Source organism: Rhinopithecus bieti, unplaced genomic scaffold, assembly GCF_001698545.2.
Source record: "Rhinopithecus bieti isolate Rb0 unplaced genomic scaffold, ASM169854v2 scaffold_41649, whole genome shotgun sequence".
Taxonomy (NCBI): Eukaryota; Metazoa; Chordata; class Mammalia; order Primates; family Cercopithecidae; genus Rhinopithecus; species Rhinopithecus bieti.
In genome coordinates, this window is record NW_016816893.1 from 321,530 (window position 1) to 340,225 (window position 18,696).

The 18,696-nt window shown below is 37.6% G+C and overlaps 1 protein-coding gene across 1 annotated transcript in view; it reads left to right on the plus strand.

Annotated features, from left to right (window-relative positions):
* The window catches only part of UGCG (UDP-glucose ceramide glucosyltransferase), a 37,963-nt gene that overhangs the window by 16,656 nt on the left and 2,611 nt on the right, over positions 1-18,696 (plus strand). Inside the window, 8 exon segments of the mRNA XM_017855473.1 lie at positions 804-945; positions 8,364-8,470; positions 10,286-10,386; positions 11,260-11,292; positions 12,028-12,107; positions 15,424-15,602; positions 17,210-17,296; positions 18,101-18,290. Of these exon segments, the coding sequence (XP_017710962.1) occupies positions 804-945; positions 8,364-8,470; positions 10,286-10,386; positions 11,260-11,292; positions 12,028-12,107; positions 15,424-15,602; positions 17,210-17,296; positions 18,101-18,290 (919 nt within the window).

Below are 18,696 nucleotides of genomic sequence, written 5' to 3' on the forward strand. Positions count from 1 at the left end.
TGTTGGCCATTTGGCCGCTTACCTGTGAACTGGTGGCACTGGTATATCTTCCAGTGTCATTAATAGACACTTTTCTCATCATTTAGGTTTTTTTCTTACTTTCAGTTTCCTTCTGTTCTACCCCTGCCATTCTGACTTTATTAATATTGGGAGTTCCAGTTGTCCCATTATCTTGCTTGCCGTGCACGCTGCTTGACACTTCTTTTAACTGTGTGTTATCTCCCTGCAAAGAAATTTATCAGAAAGTTCTGGTTATCCTTTCATAATTTTCTGCTGCAGACGGGGTTTTATTTTACCTGTTTTTATAGTTCTGTGGCCACTTCGATGGCAATTTAAGAGGAAGAGGAGTTAATCTTTGGGCTAAAAACATTGCCATTCATTTCTTCACCATGTATTTTATTGAAATGTCTGTGCTGTGCCTGGCATGGTTCTGTGAGTACAGCAGTAGTCAGAGAGTACATCATGGGTATTCAATCTTTTGGCTTCCTGGTGTCACACTGGAAGAAGAATAATTGCCTTGGGTCACATATAAAATACACTAACACTAACAATAACTGATGAGCCTTCAGAAATCACAAAAATCTCATAATGTTTTAAGAAAGTTTATGAATTTGTGTTGGGCCACATTCAAAGTCATGCTTACCTGGTGCTACTTCCCTTCATGTTTAGATCTTCTTTTAGAAAGATGTCAGCTTTTTAAAATCTTAACTTAGAATTTAGTGATTTTATTGATAGCTTGTAAGTGCTTTGATTTGACACGATTGTATTCTATAGAAATAATTTTTGTATCATTTGCTTTTTAGCCGATTACACCTCAACAAGAAGGCAACTGACAAACAGCCTTATAGCAAGCTCCCAGGTGTCTCTCTTCTGAAACCACTAAAAGGGGTAGATCCTAACTTAATAAACAACCTGGAAACATTCTTTGAATTGGATTATCCCAAAGTAAGTACAGTGTTATGGTTTTTTGTTTTGTTTTGTTCCCCTCATGATGAACCTTTAGTGATTTTAATACTGTAAAAGGTGAAGGTATTAAAAATTCATGATGAGGTTGGCCTCATAAAATATAAGCTTTAGTAGTAGTCATCACAGAACAGAAATGTGATGAGGAAGGGGTATAAATTCCCTTTCTAACCACCTGTATGTCCGTGTGAAGTAGAGATCCCTGAGTAAACCTGAAACTCAGACAATGTCAAGGGCCTGGTCGTTTGAAAATAAAAATTTTCTTCCATAAGAGTTGGATGTGGACAATAGGAAGAGGAGACAAGGAGAGGGAGAAAGCAATGTTAGTGGTCCGAAATGGGTTGCAGTACAGCTAGAACTCAATATGACTTCCCCGGAGAAACTGGCTTTGAGCCGAGAGTAGATTACAATTAGTGGTAAGGTAGGGTTTCCTCTTACTTCATTTTTAATTTTCTTACTGTTCTGATTTTAATAGCTAATTCTGTTGCTTATGCCATTTGTCTTTATAATCTGTATATCTATAAACTCAGTGTACTCCCTTAATTGGAGAACTTCCGGTTTCCTTGAGCTGAAAGTATTTTTTTTATCCCTTTGCTTTAGTAGTCCACCTGTAGTTTCTTAGAAGAACTTAATATTCTTTGATTTTCGTACTTAGCTTTACAGCAGCTTTGTATTAAATTGCTTATTTGAGACACTGCTTTTGAAAGGGCACTTTGGTGGTAACAGATCACTTGTGAGAAGAATGTGTCTTTAAGCTTCTACCCACTTGACTCAGTATGGTTTAATTTTCCCTTTGCAGTCTCTATTCACTTGCCTCGGTTTTTACCCTATTGCCTCAGTTTTTCCATAGCTATTTTTGCTGCTGGGGAGTCGTCCCTCTTAATTTTTTTGGACAGGGTAGCTCAAATAGTCAGAAGGAAGATGATATGCACACTACACTTCTCATGGTGACTGGTTTTCATGCTCTTATTTCTTTTCTTTTAGCCTTTATTTTTCTCGGTAGCACCAATGAAAAGAATAGAGAAGACACAGATGTGATAGCCTTAATGCAGCACTTATTAAGTAGGTAGACATGAGTATCATTCAGTTGTATTTTAGTGTTTTATATTACTGCTTTGGAGTTTGGGAGTTTAAAAGCCAATTTTGGAGTATTGAAAGCTGTTTTGAAGCAAAAAAATTGTATGTTCTAGCTTGTGTTTATATGTTTAATAATTTTAGATATTTGAATTAAATACATGTGTTAACTTCAATCAATTAAATACATAGTTTTAAAAAATAAGATATAATTGTATATACTTGTTTTTTCAGACTAAAAAATGTAAAACTTAGCCTTTTGTAATTCAGAAAGAAGGATATAAATAAAATTAATTGTAAAATAAGCTTTGCAGTAGGAAAACTGAAAGATTTTCAAGCTCTGTAAAAGTAAATGCAAAGGAGAATTAATGTTTATGAATGAAAGAAATTTTTCATTGATTATGAATGAATCTTAGAGCATAGCTTAGAGTCATGTGCATTGTCATTGTGAAGCTTAATCTCACATTTCAGTTTTTCACCATCCTCTTTCATTTTCCCCATTCAACCACTCTTAAAATTGGTTATGGAATTTTTATGTTGTCGTGCTTGTGAGACAATAGTCATGGGATTTAAATGCTTGAGGAAATTAGTGAGGGGTTTAGTTGTAGAAAGTTTTTTTTTTTTTAAGACAGTATCTTGCTTTGTCACCTAGGCTGGAGCATAGTGGCACAGTCATGACTCACTGCAGCCTCGGCCTCCCAGGCTCAAGCAGTCCTCCCACCTCACCCTCCCTAGTAGCTGGGACCATGGGCATGTGCTACCACACCTGGCTAATTTTTGTATTTTTTGTAGAGGGTGTTGCCATGTTGCTGGGGTTGGTCTTGAACTCCTGGACTCAAGCAATCTCCCCACCTCAGCCTCTCAAAGTGCTGGGATTACAAACGTGAGCCACCATGCCCTACTGAAAGAATTTTTAAAAGTAACCCCAGGGATATATGTATCCATTGATTATGAGCATTTCTAATGACCCCATAACTGATTTATTGTGAATGAAGATTTCGACCAGGCGTGGTGGCTTGTGCTTGTAATCCCAGCCCTTTGGGAGGCTGAGGTGGGAGGATTGCTTGAGGCCAGGTGTTGAAGACCAGCCTGGGCAACACTGTGGTGAGACCCCACCTTCAAAAAAATAAAAATTAAAAATTGAAATAAAAAAATTTTTTGGAAATTACAGTTTAGAATGATCTCAAGTGCTCTTGTTTTCACTTAGAGTAGTAGTTCTTTTTCCATTTAGTTATATCATTTAAGTGGGTTGAGGAGAAAGCTGTTTTGACATTCATTGTAAAATGAATAATAGTATCTGCAGATTATTTTATTGTTTGTTAGTACATAATTTTGTTTTCTAATTATAAAAGTATATTTAGCTGTATAAATAGAACATTTGGAAAGCAGAAAAGTGCAAAGTACCTGCAATCTAAGGGAAATGTTTGATCTCACAGCATTTTATTTACTTTGTAAAAACCAAATACAACGGCAAATGTTCCACAGGAGACTAAAGTTAAACCACTGAAATCACGCATATCTGAGTGTGAACAGACAAGGCATTTGTGTCACCACGAAGTCAAGGAGACACAAAATAAACATTTACGTGACTGCCAGGTGCGGTGTCCTTTCGTATTTGCATTTTGCCTGGTGTGAACATCGTTTTAACACTCTCTTCTCATATTCAATTGGGACCATCATAGGCCATTTGGGGGAAATAATAGAACATATATTGGAGTTTTAAAATCTTATTTGATTTGGACATGTGCAAGAAAATTTGCTACTACTGGTACTTGCTCTGAATTTCTCGGTTTCAATTTTTGTGAGACTAGTTTCCCTGAAAGATCTCTGTGCTGTATACATCTTACAGATCTACTTTTGTACTGATACTCATTCCTTGGGAAGACATAAAAGAATGAAAAGGTGATGCAGTTCATTTTCTACAACATTGAACATTCATTTGTCACCAGCATAGAAAGGATTTGGGGAGAGATTAAGCAGTAGCAGGAATAGTCAGTAATCTGCATCTAAAGTGACTTGATGGCTTTGCTTCAGTACATTCTGGCCATGTGAAGAATACCTAAATTAACTATCAGAGTTATTAACAGAGTGAACCTATCATAACTATGATTTTTTTTCTTTTTTGCAATTATAGAATTTATTTATTTATTTATTTATTTATTCCTTTTGAAGCAGAGTCTTACTCTGTCACCCAGGCTGGAGTACAGTGCCACAATCTTGGCTCACTGCAACCTCCACCTCCTGGGTTCAAGCAATTCTCCTGTGTCAGCCTCCCGAGTAGCTGGGATTACAGGCGCATGCCACTACCCCTGGCTAGGTTTTGTATTTTTATTAGAGAGAGGATTTCATCTTGTTGGCCAGTCTGGTCTTGAACTCCTGACCTCAGTTGATCCACCCACCTCAGCCTCCTAAAGTGCTGGGATTGCAGGTGTGAGCCACCGTGCCTGGCCTGATTGAACAATTTTAATACAGGGATTCTTAGCAAATAAAATGTCTGATCAAATTGTGAAGACACAGAGCTGATAGCTGAAAAACGATTCCTGGTTAAAAGCTGATACTTTAGGAAATACTTGGAATGCTGCCTCCCATTTGGTGTAATTTCCAATATCAAAAACAAATGAATCTTAAGTATTTGAGTCTGAACCTTTTTTTTGGATAATATGAATGTGAGTCTCTTTTACGCTCTGGCTAATCAGAAAGTATTTGTTTTTAATTAAAAATTGTGTTTAAGCACTGTAATCAATAAAAATTAAAACTTTTAACCTTGCATCTGAATAAAGGCAGACTATACTTCCCTTACTTATGACCTCGCTACTTAACACTAGTATAACATTTTTCTTCCCATTGAGTGTATTTCTAGTACTATATTTTTACAAAGTTTTGTCTTGCTGGGGAAAATAAAAGCTAAGATTAGTTTTTTATTGTACTTTATGGAATTGTATTACTTATAAACATTTCCTTTCATCATATGCACTCATACTTATAAAATAGCATTAAAAAATCATTAAAGGCTGGGGATAGTGGCTCATGCCTGTAATATCAGCACTTTGGGAGGCTGAGGTGGGCAGATCACTTGAACCCAAGCATTCAAGACCAGCTCATCATCTGTACTAAAAATACAAAAATTAGCCAGGTGTGGTGGTGCACACCCGTAGTCCCAGCAGTTACTAGGGAAGCTGAGGTGGGAGGATTGCTTGAGCCTGGGAAGTTGAGGCTATAGTGAGCCAAGATCACGCCACTGCACTCCAACCTGGGTGACAGTGAAAGACCTTGTCTCAAAAAAAAGGATTAAAAAAACTATGCTGTGTTTGGGAAAACAAGGAACTCTTTAGAGCAAGCCTTGCTGAGCAGCCTCCTATAGTAGGAAAGCTCATTGTTACTTTTGTCCTTTGAAAAGTCACTTAACCTCTCTAATCATTATTGTGAAGGTCGTTGCCTTTTTGGTGGCTCAACCAAACATTGTTTTGCGAGTCTGAATGGGAGGCTGGCTGACACTTTCCTGACTTAGAGTCAGCTCTTAAGGAAATTTCAGGAGGATGGTAGAAGTAGGGCCCTTTCTATTTTCAGATTTTATCTGGTCTCTGGAGACCAGGTAACTGTCAAGTTGGTGTCAGTACCTCTTGCGTGGCAAGTTTGGTCAGCCATTAGAGGTGGATATTGGATAGAATATATGATAACAGCAGTAGGTAGGTGGAAAGTACGAGGAGAATATACATTGTTTTCCCCATCGACTTAATTATTAAAACATGTTTTTCATTTGAAAAAATATCTTACTAGCTAAATCTTCTTCGTTAACTTTAGTTTTGGTTCTTTTGTGATCAACTGCAAATTTCTTTTATTTTTATTTTTATTTTTTTTCCGCGAGACAATTTCACTCTTGCTGCCCAGGCTGGAGTACAATGGCGCGATCTCAGCTCACTGCAACCTCCCTCCACCTCCCGGGTTCAGGCAATTCTCCTGCCTCAGCTTCCCAGGTAGCTGGGATTACAGACGTATGCCACCACACCTGGCTAATTATTGCATTTTTAGTAGAGACGGGGTTTCACCATGTTGGTCAGGCTGGCCTGGAACTCCTGACCTCAGGTGATCCACCTGCCCTGGCCTCCCAAAGTGCTGGAATTACAGGCATGAGCCACCATTCCTGGCCCACAAATTTTTTTATTGACAATTTTTGCTGAGATTATAGTTAGTGGGCAAACAATTGTTATTATGCTCAAAGCACTATAAACATTTTATCTCTACTTTTTACTTGGGTGTGCTTTTCAGTGAAAGTAAATATAACAGACTTTGTCATTCTCTTGAGTTAGTTAGCTTTGTTATGTCTTCATGGACATAATTAACCTCCCTTCTGTGCTTGAAAATGTTCAACCAGTTTTATGTTGTCGTCTTTTGGTTTTGTTTTGTTTCTTGAGATTGTGTCGCACGCTGTCACCCAGGCGGGAGTGCAGTGGCGTGATCTGGGCTCACGGGTTCAAGTGATTCTCCTGCCTCAGCTTCCCAAGTAGCTGGGATTACAGGCACGTGCCACTACACTTGGCTAATTTTTTGTATTTTTAGTAGAGACAGGGTTTCACCATGTTGCCCAGGCTGGTCTCAAAAACCTGACCTCAAGTGATCCACTAGCCTTGGCTTCCTGGGGTGCTGGGATTACAGGCATGAGCCACTGTGCCTGGCCATTCAGACAGTTTTAGAAAAGATTTGTTAGGAAATTTGTCATTGAGTCAACATGAATTTATTACCACTTCTGGGGAAAAAAAAAATCACTGCTTAGAATACATATCCTACAAATAATAGAGTAGTATTTTTGTATGTTAAGGACAAATACTTAAAAAATTTAGTTGTTGGCTGAGCGCAGAGCCTCACGCCTGTAATCCCAGTACTTTGGGAGGCAGAGGCAGGCAGATCACAAGGTCAGGAGTTCAAGACCAGCCTGGCCAATGAAACTCCGTCTCTACTAAAAATGCAAAAGTTAGCCAGACGTGGTAGCGGATGTCTGTAGTCCCAACTATTCCTACTCGGGAGGCTGAGGTAGGAGAATCGATTGAACCTGGGAGGCAGAGGTTGCAGTAAGCTGAGATCATGCCACTGCACTCCAGCCTGGGCAACAACACAAGACTCCATCTCAAAAAAAAAAATTGTTAATGAAAATTTAGGGGTTCAGCTCAGGATTTTATAAATCTGGCTGCATGTCAGATCACCCCAGAGACTCAAAAGTCTAGAATAGGGTCCAATTCTCTTTTTAAAATAAATGCCCCAGGGTAATTTCTTTTTTTTCTTTTCTTTTCTTTTTTTTTTTTTTTTTTTTTTTTTTTTTGCGACAGGGTCTCACTCTGTCTCCCAGGCTGAAATGTAGTGGCACAGTCTTTGGCTCACTGCAGCCTCAACCTCCTGGGCTCAAGCAGTCCTCCCACCTCAGCTTCCCAAGTAGCTGGGACCACAGGCATGCCTCATCATGCCCAGCTAATTTTTAAAATGTTTTGTAGAGACATGGCCTTGCCTTTTTGCCCAGGCTGCTCTCGAACTCCTAGGCTCAAGCAGTCTTCCCACCTTGACCTCCCAAAGTGCTGAGATTAAAAGGCATGAGCCACCATGCCCAGCCCCAGGGTAATTTTGTCACAGCTAGGCAAGTGTTAAGAAATGCCTTTCTTAATTTACTGTTAAAAATCTAAACATAGCACTGGGCAAAATAAAGTTGTGGGTATTTTCATAGTTACAAGACTAAACATTCATTTCAAGATAGTAAATGTTCATTCAAATCAAATTCTGTTTTGTTTCAAAAAGTTATAAAACAAAAAAGTGTAATCTTACTTTGTCCTTTTCATGTGATGAATTTGGAAGGGCCCTTTAAATTTATATAAGTTGATTTTATATGAAATTTGTTGTACCTTCATGAAATAATATTAAGTGTAGAGACAAAGCTTCTACGGAGAGGGTGTGTTTATTTTGCTTCCTTTTAATGTCACTTTTTACTCTGCTAGGCACCCTGTGAGCAGTTAGTGAATCTTCAATAATGATGGCCATGGAGAAGCTTGAGCTCCAGTTAATTCCTAGGAGATTGCTATCTGGGAATGGCAAGACTGCAGTTGTGGGCACTGCCAGTCTCTTATTTCTTCTGCTTGCAGATAGGCTCCTAATCAGGAGAAGCTTCATTCCATTAAAGCAACACTTGTTATCATAAGTGTTTGCATCCGTTGTGAATGCTGTCTTAAAACTTTGCATAATACAATTGCTTGTTTATTCCTGTGCTTTTTATTCAATCAATAAATGCTAGTAAGTGCTTTTTTTTTTTTTAAGAATTTAACTTACATACAATGCTTTTTGACTAGTATGAAGTGCTCCTTTGTGTGCAAGATCATGATGATCCAGCCATTGATGTATGTAAGAAGCTTCTTGGAAAATATCCAAATGTTGATGCTAGATTGTTTATAGGTAAGTAAATTCTGTAGTAACCATTTTCCATTGATAGTGTAAAGTATCAGTAATCTCTGCATTGAACTGAAGATTAAGGTGTTAGCCTTGTTTGTTTTAAACATGTTTGGTGGAGTACTGAAAGGTGTTTATGTCCTTTTGAGAAAAGTTATAAAAACAAAGGTTTTTTTTTCATATCTGAGATGAACAAAGTCACACAAAAAATAATATTTTTCCCATTAATCAGACATGAGGGTCTGTTATTTTTTGTTTCTTCAATATTTTAAATGTGTGGCGTTTTCTGTATCTTATTGACTATAATTGGGTGAATGATATAATTCACTTTTATTATATTACAAGAAGGGTATTTTTCCAAAAGCCTACAGGCTTATTTGAAAGACTTATTAAAGTGTGTTTGCCCTTAATGTTTTTTTTTTAAACATAGAACTGATGTGATCTCTCTAGAAAACAAGTAAGTCATGTATAACGATACCAGATCGTTGCTATTTGAAGATAGAGCAATGATTTAAATTTTTTATTAGCTTAAAATGCACTTTTGAAAATTAATGTAAGTGTAGCACACCTGCAGATTAATCAGGACCATTACAGATCTATCAACTCATGGTCAGAGATGCTCATTCTTCACATGTGCTATCTTAAACTATTTACTGTCATATATTTATGGGGTTTCTTTGTTTTTTTTTTTTTTTTTTTTTTGAGACGGATTTTTTGCTCTTACCACCCAGGCTGGAGTGCAATGGCGCGACTTCAGCTCACTGCAACCCCTTCCTCCTGGGTTCAAGCAATTCTCCTGCTTCAGCCTCCTGAGCAGCTGGGATCACAGGCGTGCATCACCTTGCCCAGCTAATTTTTTTCTATTTTTAGCAGAGACAAGGGTTCACCGTGTCAGTCAGGCTGGTCTCGAACTGCTGACCTCAGGTGATCCACGTGCCTCGACCTCCCAAAGTGCTGGGATTATAGCCTCCCCAGTAACTGGGATTACACTCATGTGCCACCACGCTAAGCTAATTTTTTTGTACTTTTAGTAGAGATGGGGTTTCGCCATGTCAGACTGATCTGAAATTCCTGACCTCAGGTGATCCACCCCCCCGTCGACCTCCCAAAGTGCTGGGGTTACAGGCGTGAGCCCATGGTGCCCGGCCATGTGTATTTATATTTAATAAGTCTTTATTAAATATAATCTCACTGTATTTATGAATTTATACTGTTTTAATTGTAGCTTCAAAATGACACCTATAGCTTCTTTCCTTAGGATTATTTTTTAAATTGACAAAATTTGTATATATTTTTGGTGTACGGCTTGATGTTTTGAAATATATATATACATTGTGGAATAGCTAAATTAAGTTGATTAACATATGCATTTCTGCACATATTTATTCATGGTGGGAAATCTCTCTTAGCAGTTTTCAAATAAACAACACGTTGTTGTGTACTTTCTCATGTACTTGTACTTTATTTGTGGTGAGAGATCTACTCTCAATCATTTTCAAGTATACCATACATTGTTGTTAGCTATAGTTGCCATGTTGTACAATTGCCGTTAAATATTGACTCATACTTAACTACTAAGGCGGGGACTTAAGAATTAGAAAAAGTGAAACAGTGAATTTTCAAAGGTAAATGATACAGTTTTCCTTTTGAGAATGGAGAGTTTTTTCCTAAATATATTATTATGAATAATAGAGAATGTTACATAATATGAAAGTGTGTTTATTTGAATTGTTAAATATGCAAGTACTTTTCATTTCTATCATGTATCTTTATACTATATTTTAATGTTGCATAAGTCTTTTACTACTCTATCTTTACATTTTAGGTGGTAAAAGGTTGGCATTAATCCTAAAATTAATAATTTAATGCCAGGATATGAAGTTGCAAAGTATGATCTTATATGGATTTGTGATAGTGGAATAAGAGGTGAGGTTTTTTTCTTATTTATTTTATGGAACTATTAATTTGAAGATAAAATGCTAAAAGCAATCTGCAGATACATTCATGAGTTCTTTTTATTTGCCTGAAAGAGTAATTTATTTCATCATTATTTCATGGTGATACGTCCAGTTAATGCTAAGATTTTGATTTTTTTCATCCTAAACTAGCATGTTACATGTATTAAAATGTTTTCATTTTGAAGAGAAAATTTCAACCATTAAATTAAAAATGGTCATTCATTATATAATCTGCAAGCTTTCCCATGGGTGTAACTTTTCCCTTGTTTGCCTGACACTTATCTTTAATGTGTTTCGGCTTGCGTAATACACCGTCTCACAAAGGGACAGAAATTAATAGGTGCATATTTTATTAGAACACATACGCTTATCGGACTATACGCATGACTTTTTACTTAAATGATTTTAGCAAGAAGCCTTTCATATACTGAAATTATAACTTGCCTTTGTGAACACTTATAATAGTTTCAGTGTTTATAATATTTGTTATATTCTATGCCTTTTCAGTTTTCAACCCCAATACTATTTTAAATAGTTTATATAGTTCCAGTGTTCATAATATTTTGTTATTATCTAATTGCTTAAGTTTTCTCTCACCTCCAATACTATTCACTTCTGGGGCTTTGTTGTGGGAGGCCTGTCTTCTTAGGATGTTTAGCAAGCATCTTCTTGGTTATCTACCCAGGCGATGCCAGTAGTAAAAGCAAAAATATCTTCAAAGATGTTGCCAGAGGTCCCCTGGTGGGGGGCAGAATGCCCCAGTTTTGAGAAGCACTGGACCCTATGAACCTGAAGTAGTTAAAGTCCAAATACATACTTCCCCTTAATTCAGTAGATTTAGTTCTTACAGACTTGGAGGAAATGAAAAATTAAGGTCATGTAAATAATGGATATGGAGATGTCTTGCTATTAGAGTGGGTATAATTTTAAATTTTTTCTTATCAGCTTAAATGCAAATTAGAAAATGAAATAATGTCGCACTCCTATGAGTTAATCAGGACTATTCAAATCTGTCAACCCCGGGTCCCAGAATGATGTGTTTCTTCATATTTGCCTGTCTTCATTATTCACTATCATATTGTTTTTTCAGTGTTACAGATTCTGTTCAATATAATTCACATTCATTTCCGGTGTGCAAATTTGATTACTACAGAGAAAGTAGTCTCAATTTCCCTTATGGTTGGGAGGTAGAGAAAGCCAGCCACGAGAACTGAGGGTCCCTTCTAACCCTGCTCCTGAACCTTTTCACGATGACACAATTTCCCTTACTCGCCCAATTTAGAAGTATTCCGACAGGGGGTAATCTTTTACTAAGTTATATCTGGCCCTCTCTGTACATACGGTAGTTATATACTGGGGCTACAAAAATGTATAAATTTACTTCAAGAATCAGAACCCTTTAAATTTGTATTCTCCTCAAAAGGTGTGGAGATTCAATATTTTATAGATCCATATGTTTATATGTTATTAAAGATTTAATAACAATTCCAAATATATTTTTATATTAGTGGCATTCCTACTAAAGAAATTTCTTTTCTCCCCCTCTCTGCCTTTTTTTTAAATTGTAGTAAATTCCAGATATACTGATTGAAATCTGGTGACAAATGAGCAGAAAAAGGGTATGGCTTTGTTCACGGGCTGCCTTACGTGCAGACAGACAGGGGCTTTCTGCACTGCCACGTTAAGCAGGTGAGGTTATGGGTTATTAACATGTTCAATGTGGTATCAGACCCTCACTCCCAGATAAGCTTGAACCTAATGGGAGCAGGAATTGGGTATCTCAAGTTAACTGTATTAAGTCCATTTTGGAACCTGCCTGTGTTTAGAACCCCTTGGAAGTTGAGAAGCAGCTGTTTTCAATTAGTGAAGGACAATTACTTTGGGGCCCCTGACGTAACCTGGGGCAGAACATGCTGTGCTCAGGAAATGGCCCTGTGGTCTTATGTGCCATGGCTGCAACAGTCTCTAACCTTCCTGCCTTGTAATATTCTACTTTCCAGTTCTTAGAGTTCCCAGTTCCTCATATTGTTCCCTTTCCCCAAACATTCCAATCTTGAAAAGAAAATCCGCTGCCCCCCGACTTTTTCTTCTTCTTTTTTTTTTTTGACGGAGCCTTGCTCTGTTGTCCCCAGGCTTGGAGTGCAGTGGTGGAATCTCGGCTTAACTGACTCCACTTCCCAGGTTCAAAACAATTATTCTGCCTCAGCCTTCAAGTTAGCTGGGATTTCAGGTGTGCTTACCACGGCCTGGCTAACTTTTGTATTTTTTTAGTTAGAAACTGGGGTTTCAACCATGTTGTGCCAGGCTGGTCTCCAAACCTTGACCTCAAGTGATGCCACCTGCCTCAGCCTCCAAAAGTGCTGGGATTTAAAGGCATGAGCCAGCTCCAGCCTGAAAAGAATTTTATAAATATCACAAGTATCTTCAAATATACAGAAAAGAAATTTATTCAATACAAGTCCTTATAAAACCCATTTGGAATGTCCTTTTATAAATATTTCCTAATAATTAATCTGAGAAACTTATGTTTTCATTTTATTTTTTCTCCACTTTAGAAATAGTAACATGCATAGGAAACTATAAATAATGGAAAAGTATAAGATGCAAAAAAACAAAAACCAACAACCTAGAACCCTAACAATTACAGGAAGTTTCTGGGTTTTTTTGGGTTTTTTTGTTTTTTGGGTTTTTTTTGTTTTTTTTTGAGACAGAGTCTCGCTCTGTCACCCAGGCTGGAGTGTAGTGGCACTATCTCGGCTCACTGCAAGCTCTGCCTCCCGGGTTTACACCATTCTCCTGCCTCAGCCTCCTGAGTAGCTGGGACTACATATGCCTGCCACCATGCCCGGCTAATTTTTTGTATTTTTGATAGAGACAAGGTTTCACTGTGTTAGCCAGGATGGTCTCAATTTCCTGACCTCATGATCTGCCCTCCTAGGCCTTCCAAAGTGCCCAGCCAGAAGTTTCTGTTTTTAAAAATAAAGGTTTGTTATCTCATTTGGGCACTTTGGAGTCTTTATTTTTTCCCCCCCTTTCTGGGCTCTTTAGAAAACATTGTTGAGATAGTATTCTAAAAGTAATCTGTATCTTATTTTTGTGACTTTGTAAGCTTTTCCCATATCATTAATAGCTTTTTTACTGGCTGTATTGTAGGCTATCCTGTGTGTGTCCTATGCTTGAGTTAATCATTCCTGTACTGTTAAACATTTGGGAGGAAAAATTTGTTGTAATGTTATAAGGACAGATAGATGATTTCAGTCTTTAAATATGTCAACTTGCTCTTAAACATATCTGCATTTATATTCTTTTGAATTGCAGTCTTATGATTGCCACATATCTGAGGGGGTAAAGGTACATTGTGGGAACTTGCGTGTGACCTTTGGCAATTTGAACTGTGAACTCTTTCTTAATATTGCCTGTAAATGTATTTGTTCTACTGCAAGAAATTGTTAGTCCTAAATGCCAGAATCTTTGTTTAGAAAAAGAAACTGAGTAGCCACTTTAAAATAAAATACAATCTATTCTAATATACCAAATTGTATTTTTGTCTTAGAAATATCCAAATTGATATAGATGTCAATAACATCTCCATTATGTATATGTCAATAAACATCTCCCAGAATACACCCATTCCCTTAGTGTAGGTTTAATCTCTGGAAGTCACTCTGCCATACTTAGAATGAATCATTCTCAGCTGTAAAGAAATCCTGGGTACATTCAGCTCCGTGACTTAACAGCTCATTCCTAAGACCTCAGTAACTGCTAAGGAATTAAGATGTGTGCCTCTATTCTTAGAAGTCAGGTTCGATTCAGTCCTACAAACACTAGGACTTCACTGGAGTCTGGGTTCAGGGTAGGTAGCAAGAATCATAATCTTAATTGCCCCTTAGAGTTTCTTGCTCTGCACTGTGTGTGTAACTCCAGACATTGAGAAAGATCACTACTCTTTATTTCAGGCTAATTAGAAAAGGCAACATATCTGAGGTGTAAATAATAAATAGGATTTTATGTCTGCTAAGTAGGGTAATAACAGTCCTTTTCTACCATCGATTTATCAGCTTATGTATCTTTTTTTTTTTTTTGAGACGGAGTCTCACTCTGTCGCCCAGGCTGGAGTGTAGTGGCCGGATCTCAGCTCACAGCAAGCTCTGCCTCCCGGGTTTACGCCATTCTCCTGCCTCAGCCTCCCGAGTAGCTGGGACTACAGGCGCCAGCCACCTCGCCCGGCTAGCTTTTCTGTATTTTTTAGTAGAGACGGGGTTTCACCTTGTTAGCCAGGATGGTCTCGAACTCCTGACCTCGTGATCCGCCCGTCTCGGCCTCCCAAAGTGCTGGGATTACAGGCTTGAGCCACCGCGCCCGGCCCAGCTTATGTATCTTATGACTTCAGAGTATATGTAGAGAAATGGCAGTAGGGGATGAGAGAATTTTAGTATCCCCTTATGAAAATACATTGGAAAAAATGGGGAAATTGGGAAGAGTGACTAAGGGAGAGGGAGCAGCTAGCTACAAAAGGATGCAAGAAAAGGAATTAAGAAATAGGATTGTGTCCCCCCCCCCCCAAAAAAAGAAATAGGATTGTCCTGAAGGTTGATAGACCTATGGGTGGTATGTGTATGCATGTATGTATATATACACATATATGTAACATACGAATATGTATATTGATCCAAGTAAACAAAGTAGATGTGTGTGTGTATATTTACATGAACACCCTAAAAATAAGATACATTAAATATTTGTTCATCTTTTGTATGTCAATGAGTGATATTTTTACCTTATTTTGTATCTAAATTAAGTTTCATTTGGATGCATTTTTAGATTACTAAGTGTGCTTGCACTATGAAAGCAATATTATATACCACTTTGTATTCAGGTAGTTTACGTAAGAATAATAGGATATTCATTCAATCATACTTTTAAAAAACGTTGGGAAAAACAATTCGTAAACACCATACTTTTAACATGAAATTCTAATCGTACACATTTGTGATTTTTTGGGCAGGTATATTTTGGAACTTCACATCCAAGATACTATATCTCTGCCAATGTAACTGGTTTCAAATGTGTGACAGGAATGTCTTGTTTAATGAGAAAAGACGTGTTAGATCAAGCAGGAGGACTTATAGCTTTTGCTCAGTACATTGCCGAAGATTACTTTATGGCCAAAGCGATAGCTGACCGGTAAGAACTAAATGAAGCCATAGTATTTTTATTACGTAACCTCTGTTGGTTTATTCTTTTTGTTCAACCTGTAGATTAGGGCTTTTTAATTTAATTTTATTTTTTTGCTAGTAAGTACAGAATAGATCAGTTTGAATTTTTTTATTTTTGTTTTTGAGGCAGAGTCTTGCTCTGTCACCCAGGCTGGAGTGCAGTGGCGCAATCTTGGCTCACTGTAGCCTCTGCCTCCTGGATTCAAGTGATTCTCGTGCCTCAGCCACCAGAGTAGCTGGGACTACAGGCATGTACCAGCACGCACAGCTAATTTTTTTATTTTTAGTAGAGATGGGGTTTCTTTATGTTGGCCAGGCTGGTCTTGAACTTCTAACCTCAAGTGATCTGCCCACTTTGACCTCCCAAAGTGCTGGGATTACAGGTATGAGCCACCACATCCAGCAGATCAATAATTTTAGAGAGTAATTCATATTCTAATTATAGAATTGTAGGTATGTACTAATGAAGAAAGTAAATGTTCTGATTCCTCTGCATTTTTCAAATTAATGTGTTTTAAAGTGATTAAAAGGAAGTTTCTTTGTGATTAGAATTTTACTATATAGATATAAATTTCTGTGTTTTAGAAGAGTTAAAACTGTCAGTTATTTTATTTATTAAAATAAACCAGTAGGTGAAAATTTAAAGACTATCATTTCAACATTTGAAATTTGTCAGTGCATTATACGATACTTTGCTAAGAAGCCACTGAAAAATTCATATGACTGACTTAGCGTTTCTCTATCACAAGATACTTGTTTTGTTTTTTTTGAAACAAGTCTCTCCCTGATGCCCAAGCTGGAGTGCAGTGGCACAATCTCCGCTCATTGCAACCTCCACCTCCTGGGTTCAAACAAGTCTCCTACCTCAGCCTCCCAAGTAGCTGGGATTATAGGCGCCTGCCACCACGCTCAGCTACTTTTTTGTGTGTGTTAGTAGAGGCGGGGTTTCACCGTTTTGGCCAGGCTAGTCTTGAACTCCTGACCTCACGATCCGCCCGCCTCGGCCTCGCAGAGTGCTGGGATTACAGGCGTGAGCCACGGCACCCAACCTAAAATACTTGTTTTTAAAGGGGATCACTGCCTTGTGTGAGAATTTTTTTTTAATTTTTAAAAAACTAAAGTGTGTTTTAAATAAAAATTCTGTCGTGATTGTGTTAATGTGGTTCGTGGTTTCCTGGTGTCTCCCATGAGACCCATAATGCTACTTTCTGTTTACATGTCTTGTTGAATATTCACACAACTTTGTTTGTTGTTTGGTTAGTAGTCATCAGAGACTCATCTATTAAATATGGAACCTCTCCATTGTTTTTCCAAATGACTACATTTTAAGTTTCTTAAACTGTAAAGTAAGGAGGGTACAGTTTCTTCTAGTTCTTAGATGGTGCTGTCATGGTCTAGCGTAATTGCTGAAACATCCATACGTATGGTAGACCTTAAATAGTGTGCTAATCCTGAAAGCTGGGCTCACCCTCCATCCCGGCAATTGCCTGGTCTTTATAATGATTACTGAATGCATAACCAGTTACGCTTGCATGTGTTCATCATAACTTACTTTCTAATTGTCTTAATTTTCAGAGGTTGGAGGTTTGCAATGTCCACTCAAGTTGCAATGCAAAACTCTGGTTCATATTCAATTTCTCAGTTTCAATCCAGAATGATCAGGTAAATCAACTATTTTCTTTTTATACTTCGTTAAAAGGAAAGGTGGGGTGGGTGGAGGAGTTAGTAATTTTACAGGTTTAATGTAGTTAAATAAGTATACCTAAAGGTTAGATTTTTGTTTAGTTCCCGAAAATAGAGTTTAACTTCTGTGTTTAAGATAAATTTAATGTCTAAATATATTTTATTTGCTGTATAACACTGAAAGCACTCAATAGAGAGATGTTGAGACTGAATTTTTTAATATGCCGATCTCTATTTTCTAACTTTCTATACTGATTAAATTTTATAATCTGTATTCATCAGCGCGTAGGCCATACAAATGAATTTATAGACATTTTTCTTTGACATCCTAGACAAAAATAGAAAAGAGAGTCACTAAAAAAAAAATTTAGGTTGTGTGTGGTGCTTCACACCTATAATCCCAGCGCTTTGGAAGGCCAAGGCGAGAGGATCGCTTGAGCCCAGGAGTTTGAGACCAGCCTGGGCAAAATGGATGAAACCCTGTCTCTACAAAAAATGCAAAAATTAGCCAGGTGTGGTTTTCATGTGCACCTGTGGTCCCAGCTACTTGGTGGGGATAAGGTGGGAGGATCACTTGAGCCTGGGAGATTGAAGCTACAGTGTGTGCCACTGCAATCCGGCCTGGGTGACAGAGCAGAACCCCATCTCAAGTAAAAAAAGAAAAGTTTAAAAAGAATGGCCTTTCTATCACAAGGTAAAAAACTGATTATTTGGGGGAGAAAAAAATGGATTTGTCTTGTAACCAGGATGTTGTTTTAAAGAAAATCCTTTTTGTTTTTCTAGGTGGACCAAACTACGAATTAACATGCTTCCTGCTACGATAATTTGTGAGCCAATTTCAGAATGCTTTGTTGCCAGTTTAATTATTGGCTGGGCAGCCCACCATGTATTCAGATGGGATATTATGGTATTTTTCATGTGTCATTGCCTGGCATGGTTTATATTTGACTACATTCAACTCAGGGGTGTCCAGGTATGTGGATAGGCATGAAAAGGTTGGCAGTCACTTGGTGGAACTAGAACTATTTTAATTTAGAAAAAGTTGAAGAAAATCTATCTGAGCCATTCTTCAGCTTCCCATTGTAGGTTAGTCTCAGGTTTGAACATCAGTTTCTCTAGTGGGATGTTGACACAAAACTTAAGTTGATTTGCAGCTTTCTATTGGTTATACAATCACTTTTATTAAGGTTCCAAAAACATGAAGTTAATTAAATCAGTGAGTATTCAAACTAATCATACATTAAGATAGCAGTTATTTTAATGCATCTTCTAGTAGCAGTTGGCATTTTCTTGAATGGTATAACATGGCAGTTAAATTACATAAGGAAGCAGACTGGATTTTACATGGTACACTTAGTTAGAAAAGTGAAATCCAAGAA